Source organism: Podarcis gaigeae, assembly GCF_964106915.1.
Source record: "Podarcis gaigeae genome assembly, chromosome: 15".
NCBI classification, from domain to species: Eukaryota; Metazoa; Chordata; class Lepidosauria; order Squamata; family Lacertidae; genus Podarcis; species Podarcis gaigeae.
Genome location: NC_139692.1, coordinates 16,191,592 through 16,201,557, shown reverse-complemented (window position 1 = coordinate 16,201,557; position 9,966 = coordinate 16,191,592). Strand labels below are relative to the sequence as shown.

At 49.7% G+C, this 9,966-nt stretch overlaps 1 protein-coding gene across 4 annotated transcripts in view; it reads left to right on the top strand.

The window, feature by feature from the left end:
• Positions 1 to 1,006: 1,006 nt before the first annotated feature.
• The window catches only part of DSCAML1 (DS cell adhesion molecule like 1), a 164,653-nt gene continuing 155,693 nt past the window's right edge, over positions 1,007 to 9,966 (top strand). The window contains exons 1-2 of one of the 4 annotated variants that reach the window (XM_083713364.1): positions 1,007 to 1,509; positions 1,816 to 1,937. Coding sequence is in view for 2 of the 4 variants with exons in the window: in XM_083713366.1 (XP_083569492.1) it covers positions 5,737 to 5,788 (52 nt within the window). In the remaining 2 variants the exon portion in view is untranslated. Of the gene's footprint in view, positions 1,510 to 1,815; positions 1,938 to 5,584; positions 5,789 to 9,966 lie in introns of those variants that run through there. The other 3 variants (XM_083713365.1, XM_083713366.1, XM_083713363.1) reach the window with 3 other exon arrangements.

Sequence of the window (9,966 nt, the reverse complement as noted above, 5' to 3'; positions counted from 1 at the left end):
TGGAGCCACACATGTGATTCTCCCTTCCTTTGTTTTGGTCCCTGAAAGGTTTATCCATCAATAGCAAAGTGTTCGCCAAAAAGCTGTACTCCTTGGTAATAAATTTTCCTTTCACCCTCCATAAAAAATAGTGTTTCAGTCCTCCTTGTACCCCAAAATATTCTTTTTCTATTGCAAACTGACAAGAACTGAGGTGGATGCTGGCTCTTCTTTTGGTTGGCTGAGGGGATCCCTGCAGTTCTTGTGCCACAAAGGAGATTCAAACATTGCCTAACAGATGATGGAACCCCTCCATGTTGCCTCCGTTTATAAAAGTTTGTGATTTATCCACATCAATAATATTGGGGTAGTTCCCCCTTGAACAGAGGAGTTGGAGAAGAGAAATCACAGATACTGGACACAGAGATCAACAGAGGGTAATAATCAACAGGTTTTTTGAGGGAGCAACCTATAGGGGCAACCCAACTAGATGGGCAGGGTATAAATAATAAAATTATTATTATTATTATTATTATTATTATTATTATTATTATTAAAGCCCATTTGTTAATAAGGTGTCTGGGCAGCCATCAGGGGGATCATAGAATCATAGAATCATAGAGTTGGAAGAGACCACAAGGGCCATCGAGTCCAACCCCCTGCCAAGCAGGAAACACTCCTGACATATGGTTGTCAAGCCTCTGCTTAAAGACCTCCAAAGAAGGAGACTCCACTCCTTGGCAGTGCTGTTCATTACTTTGCAAGTTAAAAAGACTTTTCCATATTCCTTTTACCATCACTTCCCACGTGGCAAAGAATACAACAACTTACTTAGCACTGGGGAATTCTGATACCCCAATTAACAGAAGTGCAACCCTGAGGAGAATGCATAGGGTTATGCGCAACACAACAGCAAAACAGGCGATTGTCCTGAGAGTGTTGTCGTGGCTTTATTTTGGACCAGGCTGGGTGTCCCTGGCATTGCAAGGTGTTCTAGGCTTTTCAGTCAAGGCAAGCAGAACTCAATAGCCAGCAGGTGGGTGGCTGTACAGCTGAGCCTCAAACAGCCGCTTCCTGTGTGTAGATATTTGTCCTGGTTACTCCGAAATGCTTGGAGGGGGCACGTGGGACCCTTAAAAAGTATCAGATACATAAAAACGAACACGGTGTGTGCAAAGCAGGCCCTGCCTGGGGCTGAGAGGGAGCCTTCCAGGCCCAACTCTCCCGCCCTCGGAAGAGAGACGATAGACGGCGCCGCGGAATGAAGCGCGGCCCTTTTCTTCGATGGGGCTTCCTCCTCGCAAGGTAAGCGAAGCGAGCCGGCGCCCGATGGAGCCCCTTCGCCAAGCTCTCAGGACCCCGCTCCGGAAGCGCCACGAGGGAAGGTTGCGGCGGCGGGAAACTGTGGCGGGACGGAGCCCAGGAAGCCGAAGGCAACTGAGCCGCAGGCCGAGGCTGCCGCTCGCCAAGAGGCCTGGCCTTGAGGGACGCTGAGGCGGCGGATAGAAATACTTGGAATCTCCCGCGCCGGTAGGAGGAGCCCCGCCGGGCTGTGAAAGTGGGCACTGGGCCCCGGTGTGTGGGGCGACTCATAGCCGGGGGGGGGGGGGCTTCGGAGCCTAAGCCAAAGCCAGGACAAAGGGGCCTCATCCGGCCCGCTCAGCGCCCTGTTCTCGCAGTGGCCCGTCAGACGCCTCTGGGAAGCCCGTCACTCGTGGGTGGGGTGTAGGCCTCCCCTTAGTCCCAAACCCCACGGACCCCAGGTAGGGAGGAAGGGCAGCAGGAGTCTCGGACGGGCGGCACTCATTCATTCATTTCGCCCCCCTTTAACCACAGGAGAGCGTGTCGCCGCCGCCGCCGTCCATCGGGTGGGCGCGTGTGTGCACCAGGTAGCGATGAGAAACGGTGGGCAGGGAATTGTGCTGGGGGACTTCAGGTATCCGGCTAGGGCCTTGCAGGTAAGGCTTTTAAAAAGGTAAGGCGGAGCTCTAAACTCTGGGGAAAGTGGAGCCTTCCTTTCTTGCATGGGGCGATCGACAGCAACCCTTGAAACCGTGCTGACTTTCGCGGGCCCCCTTGGCTGAACTGGCTAGGGTCGATGGCGTCGGGCGACATCCGGAATATAGGAAGCTGCCTTGTACTGAGTTAGAATCATTGGGTCAGCTAGCTCAGTATTGTCTACACAGACTGGCAGCGCCTCTGCGAGGTAATGGGGCAGACCAGGGTAATATGGTGTCCTGAGCAAGAACAAAATTTGGCAACTCCCCCTCCAAGTATTTCTTATTTTCACAATAATTCATTTTGATACAGCTGCTTTTTAATAAATCTTCTCATAATACTGTATACCTATTATTATTATTATTATTATTATTATTATTATTATTATTATGTGCCCCCTCAACTTAGTACCCTGTGTGGGGGAACTGCCCTAAATCCGGTGCTTCAGGTACCCGCCCTACCAGGAGATGCTGCCGGGGCTTCCAGATACTCCACCACTGGGCTACTTCTCTTCCTTAGGGCCACAAACTCCCCTGCTCTGCCTTAAAAGGAGGGCAAGCACTGAGCAGCAAGGCAGAGTGAAACTGAGGAGGGAGGCAGGAAGGAGCCTTTTGGACTGCCTGGCTCTGTGTCTTTCTTATGGCATGATCTTTGACATCACTCCGCCTCAGTTTCCTGCTGGGCAAGATGAATAGTGATTCCTTGTCCTGGAGAATGTAGTAGGCAGAAGAGAAAGCACTGGCTATGGTCAAAGGATACTTTACAGCCCTCTGACCTCTGGATCTTATTAAAGATCCAGATGACTTTTTGCTTTTAGAACAGGCTCTTTGCCTAGGCTGAAGTGAGGGCCACTGATGGGGAAATGCTGAATATAGGCAGACTCTGTTGTGGCTTGAAGATGGGGCTCAGCTCAGATGCTGCTTTGCACACCAGATGCATAGGTTGCAGGGCTGAGCCAGGAATTCTGGTGCTGCTGGGTGTTCTTGTGTCCTTGGAGCAAGTGTCTGCCCAGCCCTAAGAAAGAGCAAGCATTTGCAGAATATGTACCTTTTCTCTGGTCTTAGCCAGCGGACAGGCTTGTAAGGCTTGCTTGGACAGTCCCATCCTAGAACATTGTACTGTGGCTAGAAATGTTTGACCTGAAATACATCTCTAGGGCCAAGTGCCTTTGATTCACTAACTGGTAACACTCAATTAGTGAGTTTGAGGCAGCTCCGTGTGCAGCTTGCCAGGATGCAAGGCATGAAGGCTGGATGTGTCTCAAGGGGTTGGTGGGCAGGGAGACAAGAAATAGCCCATCCAAAGGTTAAGAGTGGCAAGACACTATTAGAAAAAATTGTGATGATTGGTCAGGAAAGGATGTGTGGCCATCATGGTGCTGTGAAGAGTGTACTTAATGGCAGAGCAATCCTCGATGCACCAACACATCTCCAGTGTAAGATAAGCTATATTCTAGCTGTTCCTGGCCAGAGGGTGGGATGGAGACAGTATAAATCTTTATTTTTTGCCTATCCTAGGGGTGAATTTAAGATACATTTGCGTTTTCGGGTGGTGTACACCAAGACTGTGTACACATTACCAGCTTAAAATGCAGCTAGGTTATTTTTTCCCCAATCTGGGTCGAAGCTGGTTTTGGGAAAAGCACTTCAAAATGCCGCATGTCATAGAAAACTACAGGAAACATGCAGGATGGACAGGGACCATGTCTAATGTGTGGACACCACTTCCAAAAGCAGTCGTTGGTGCGCACCAGATGCAGAGTGAACAGGAATATGTACACAACCCTGGTTCTGCGGGTAAGACAAGTGAATGAAGAGAGTTAGGATGCAGGGCAACTTTGTTCATTCCTCTCCATGCCCTCTACATGTCCGTTCCCTCCATTGCCCTCTTGACATACCTCCTTTTTTGCCCTCTACATCAGAACAACAGCAACCAGCAGGGGTTTTCTTTCAGTTGAGGTAAGCAGATATGGTGGGTTAAGCCATTTATGCTGGCTCATGGCTAACTCACCAAGAGATGGGAATATATGCTACATCCTGACCTCTCCCAACTGGAATATCTGGGGGTTGGGATTGCACTGTTAGCTCTTAGATGAGAGGTTCTGCTTCTGTGGCTGGTGCCAGGATACGTTTTAAGGATGTTAAGCTGCAGCTGTGCATGTACAACAGCACACACAATGGGGGCCACTTCAAACATGGGGATGCATTTCTTTAGTTTTTGTAAAAGCATGCAATAGTGGCAATAGTGGGGCTCTTGTGACCATAGCTGTCAACCTTCCCTTTTTTGTGGGAAATTCCCTTATTCCAGCGCTGTTTCTCACTGCTTCCTGCTGCTATCATGGATTGTTAGATATCCCGTAGACTGTCCCCGAGACAGGTGAGGCTGCTGACCCCTTATTTTCAAATCTGAAAGTTGACAGCTATGGTTGTGACCCACCTTAGATCAGGCAACATTCTAGTAGTGGTTCCTGACCCACCAGTTGAAGAAGTAGTGGCCTCCAAGGGCACTTTCAATTCTGATTCCAGAATTCATATCTTTAAGAACAAGGGTAAGGCAGACTTCAGACTTGATTATGTGTGTGTGTGTGTGTGTGTGTGTGTGTGTGTACGCTGAAACAAACAAAGAAAGCTTGGGGGAGAATCAGTATACTAGTGTATACACACATACACACAAACTCTTACTTGTATACTGGTTCTCCCTCAAGCTTTCTTTGTCTCAGCAATATTATTATTGTATTTTATAAAGCCTTTTTGTTGCTTTTCTTAACCGGTTGGTAGTCAGAAACCCCTTGGATCCAGGAGATCCCCCTGTGTTAAAATGTTGGATCCAGGAGATCCCCCTGTGTTAAAATGTTGCCAGCATTGCAACAGATGTCTCTCACAACCATCCAGGCTCTGATCTAGCTTAGGTTTGGCACAGGGGTCTGCCTGATGAATCGGAGGTAGCTCCTCAGCGCTGTGGGCTTGTGAGCACTGCAGGAGCTGCAGAGTTGCTGGGGGAATCCTTGGGTGTAACTGAATTGCCCCTGTGGGGCAGGGAAGTGCCTTCCAGTGCCCCTCTCCTAGAGCAAAGGGAAGAGAGCCGAGGTGCACCCAGTAGGCAGCTCTTTGCCAGCGATGCAAACCCCCTTCCCCGTGCATGTTCGCTTGGAGCAATTCCAAGCCCTAGGTCAGCCTGTCCACAGGATAAGAGCCTTTGAGCCGGTCCGGACAGAGGCTGGGCGCCGGGATGACCTCTTGCCACTGCCCGCTGGAAGCGGAAACTGCGCGGATTTGATGGCTTAGGAGCGTCCAGGTGAGAAGGGCTGTTGGGTGCGCCTCGGCTTGGGCTGCCCTCCTCCGGGCATTCCTCGGGGTGGTCTTCGCAAGGGCGCGGGAGAGCGGGCGGGCAGGCAGCGCGCGCCCAGCCCCGGGAAGGCACCTGCCCGCGAGCGCACCTGCCCCTGCCTGGCCGGAGGTTAGCGCTGGAGGAGAGCGAGGGAGGCGTCCCCTTCCCTCTCGCCTCCCCCCGCGGCCTGTGTGGGCGGGGATGTGGGAGCCCGCCCCGCTCCTCCCTTCCTGCGCGCTCGCTCCTCGCTGGCTCGCCGGCTGACAGTAGCAGCAGCTGGGCGCAGCGCTAGGCGGGCAGGCGAGCGAGCAGGAGGGCAGGCGAGCGCGGAGCATCCGACGACGGGGGAAGCTGGCGAGGGCCGGCCAGGGACACGGGCAGCGGCAGAGGCAGGGCGCCCGCCCGCCCGCGGCACCGGCCCCCCTGGATGGCATGTGGCTGGTCACTTCTTGCCTCCTGCTGCTCAACTCCTGGACCAGCCCAGGTAGGCGAGGGCGGCGGCGGCGCCCCGTCGGGTCGGGAACTTTTCTAGCGGAGCCACTCCGGAATGCCCGGCGGCTCCCCAACGCCACTTGCGCCCGGCTCCAGGGAGCTCTTCCTCCCGGTCAGCCCCTCGCACTTTCTGACTCTTTCGCGGTGGAAGCGTCCTTCGGCTTCGGGGAAGAAAGTGCTTCCTGACCTGCCAGCGACGGAGGGGGCACCCTACACTGGCGCCCCCCTCCCGTCGCCGGTGCTTGGGCTAGTTCGGACTTGCACTTTGGTCTGCTTTTGACCAGTGTGTAGGTCCTCTTTCCCCAAAGGTGCTTGGTGGGCGTTGTGGAAAACGATCCTAATGTGACCCAGAACTCTAGGGGTTTTTTGTTTTTGCACGGGGAGTTCTCAGATTTGTCAGGGCTGCTATGCTGCTAGCTCTGTCCCCCCCATCTTGAGGTGGGGATGGCCTATATTGTACTTTGCTTTGTGTGTCCCTCCCCCCCCACATTCCCCCAAATGTGTGTGTGTGTGTGTGTGTGTGTGTGTGTATGTGTGCATGTGTGTGTAGGGCACCCCTCCTGCCAGGCTCTCCCAGAAGAAGCATCAACCCTGGGGAATGTTGGTGTTGTCTGTTTTTGGGTTTCTGTTCGGGTGGATGTGAATTTTGGGTTAGCAGGGGCTGTGCCCGGGAGCCTGGCACAGGCTGGGCAGGCAGAGAGCAAGTCTGGATCCCTGAGCTGGCAATTATTGCCATTAACTCTTTGTAGCCTCTGAAATTCATTCATCAGGGAAATTAAAAATAACGCACCCCCGCCTCTCTTCAGCCCATCTCTGCAGAAATGTATTTAATTACGTGAATGTTGAATAGATAGCAAGGCAGCATCTCCCTGTGTGTTCGAGCAAGAATTCCAAGGCTTAAGCTGCCAGCGATACTTTTAGAGCTTTGTTCTTCTGTCCCCAGTTGTCAAAGTCAACGTTGAGCCATATTCTAATCCCATAAGATAGTTCAAACCCTGATATGCCTTTAAAATAACAGCCTCCCCTCTAGGAGTGCTTTAATAAATCTAGCCCAGCAGTTGGAAAGGAATCAGATTTGGAAAAGGGGGGATATGAGCCAATTCAGTTGTCAGGGCAATGCAATTCTTTAAGAAGCAAGGTTCTGTTTGGAACTGGAAGCTGGGGTTTGGGGGTCTTCTGTACAGAAATTGGGCCCCGACTAATGAAGCCATTGTAACCAGAAGGCAATTGGATGTTGCATCGGATGAAATTACAACCCGGTTTAGTGTAATCGATCTGTGTTGCATAAAAGGATGGGCAATTTGCAGCTTCTGCCATCTGTTTGGTGCACAATCCACAAGAACAATCATGCAAGCGCTGCAATTTGGGGGGTGCCTGCCTGCCTTCCCTTTCACAGGTTCCACTGTGAGATTTTATCCTGTCATGCCTTGTGAGCAAAGCAAAGTGTCTCTCCTTCTTTTGGCTCCAATCAGACAGACTGTTAAGAGAGCAACATACAGAAATTGGGTGGTTGCTGTAGAATGAATACCTATTTGTTTGTTTTAGCACATTTTAAATGTTTTGTTTGTTTTGGGCAGAATAGTTATGTGAATACCAGTTATTAATCATAAAGTAACTTTTTAATTAAAGCTAGGGCTTGTCTGTTTTTTGGGGGAGCATCCCCCCCCAGATCTCTCTGTGTTGAGGTTCTGCTTGTCTCTGTTATCCATGCCAGCATCTGATTTGCCTGCATTTGCATTTTGACTGTGCAAAAGGAAGAGGGGGGGAAACACACACAATGTGTGCTATATTCCCTTTGATTTTTTCACAGGCAAAATAATAATTGTTTGTACTAGATTGATTGATTAGTTTCATTCCCAGTGGTTTGGGAAAATGTCTTTGGTGGTAGCAGCTGTTCAGTCTTTGAGAAGACCAAATTGAGTCTTCCTCAACAGAATCTCGCCCAGCCTCATCCCCTTTTTGGAAGCCATGATTTTTTTTTTTAATGGACCCCTAACTGCTTCTTTGTTAGAAAGTGTTAAAATGGAGCAGTTCTAGAAAGTGAATAACAATACAATACGTTACATTATATTAGGGTGAGAAATGATATTGCTTAATGCATGAAAAGCCTTTTGGATACTTAATATATTTGGGCATCTAAGCACAACAGTTTAATGGGCTTGTGTTGTAGAAAAGGGCTCTGTTATAACAAAAAAGCAAATAAACATTTGATCCAAGGGAACACTAAAGTTTGAGGGAAAAACCGTCAATGGATTGGAGCCCATTTCCCAGATTTATATACAGGCGGCTAACAAGTGTATGTGGGTATCTCACTGGGCAGAGAGCTCAGTGTCACTGCTTTTATGACTTGGGAGCAGAGGAGAGGGATGTGAGCAACTCTGCTTGCTTTGCAGACATGTCCAGTGTCATGGCTGGGTATCCATGGCTTGGCGCAGGGTGGTGGTGGTGGTGGGGGATGCTTGCAATTCTGTTTCCACCCCACCTCTTCCTGCTGCATCCTATTTATGTGGAGCTTTTCTCATATTAAAATCAGGCAGCTATTTAGTTCCCATTTGCACCACTTCTGTTCCCTCCCTTGTGCCTCCCCCTCATTGTGCTTTGTTTGTCTTAGAAATTAAACATGGGATCCTCATTAAGCTGTAGAGAAAGGGCTGGTTTGACATGTTCCAGGTTCTGCTAAATAGCAGCGGCATTGGAAGCTAACGGATGGGGGGCAGAGGAAGTTGCCCACCCCTGCATGACTGCTAAGCCTTGATGACCCATTGCCTGGGGTCCTCCAAACTCCAAGTTGGCTGCCAAGCAGCATACCTTTAAAATCTAGGGGGTGCTGCCCCCATTATCTATCTCGGCTGGAGCTTTTGGCGCTCTTGAGAGCAAGCTGGGCACAACTTGGCTCCAGGCTTGGTGATGGAATTTAGTGACACGTAGCCATCTCTCCCCCCTCCGGTGTTAACTGCGCCGGTGAGAGTGGGCAGAATTTCATATTTGTTTCGTAAGCACCCTCCATACCCTTCTCTTGTCATTATCTTCCCCCTGCTAGGCTGGCATTGGAGGGGCTGCCTGAGCCCCCCTGTCTCATTCCCAGCAGCGGAGGAGCTCTGTGAGAGAGGAAGAGCTGAGGCGTCTCTCACATTCTATGGCTCAGATCCTCCCAACATGGCGGCCCACACGTTCTGCAATGTGCCAGGAGGTGTGATTTCTTCCCTTCTCCAAACAGCATGGACTAACCACCTGCCACTCTATACCAGAGAAGGAGGCAATTGGGAAGCCAGTTTTCCATATTAGGAAAAGCAGTTTGAAAGGCCTCTTCAATTTCAGTTCCTTGAGAAATCGGAAAGGAGCAAAATTATTTATTGTATCTGAATGGAAGTGGGGGGGGGGGAATATGCTGGATTTCAGCTTTTTCTTCCATCTGTGTTTCTTGTTTGTATTTCCTCATCCTCAGTAAGCCTTCAGTTTGTGGCAAATCATGCAAAGAGGTTTCCCCTTAAAATGTAGCTAAATATTGTTCCTTTAAAAAAATGATTTGGTGGCCTTTGCCAATGTGCTGAATAGCATTGCTTGGCTGTAATGTCCCCACTAGCTCACTTTTAGCGTATCCTTGATGGAGGTGTGTGAGTGTGTGCATTTGAACCATGTGTGCATTATCTTGAAGTGCCCGGTAGACATGGCGGTTGTATGAGATGAACAGAACTCTGGAGAGAGGCTTCTGAAAGCTCCCGCCTTCTCTAGACTTGCAGAATAATGGAGCTGGGTCAGAGATTCTCCCAGCAAGGGAAGTTGTGGTGGCAATTAGTAATTTGTGTATTCAAAATGGTGCAAACAGCTTATTGCCTATTGCCTAAAATGGAATGGAGCTGAGAGAAGCTGAAACAAAACTCACACTGGGTGCCAGAAATTGGTGCACTGCCCTCCTATGGCTGATCAGCCCAATTTCAAGCAGTGCATAGCCTCTCCTTGTATGTTTTATATTTTATTTTTTCAACTTGTATACCTTGCTTTATTTAAAAAAATCCCAGAGTCATTTGCATAACAAAGCTTCAAAACACAAAAAACACCCACTCCACAGATGCACCACATTATCCTTGCAAATTTAATGTGGTGAGTTTTCATATATATATATATATATATATAAAATATGTGTGTGTGCTTAGTAAGGAGTGTGGGACA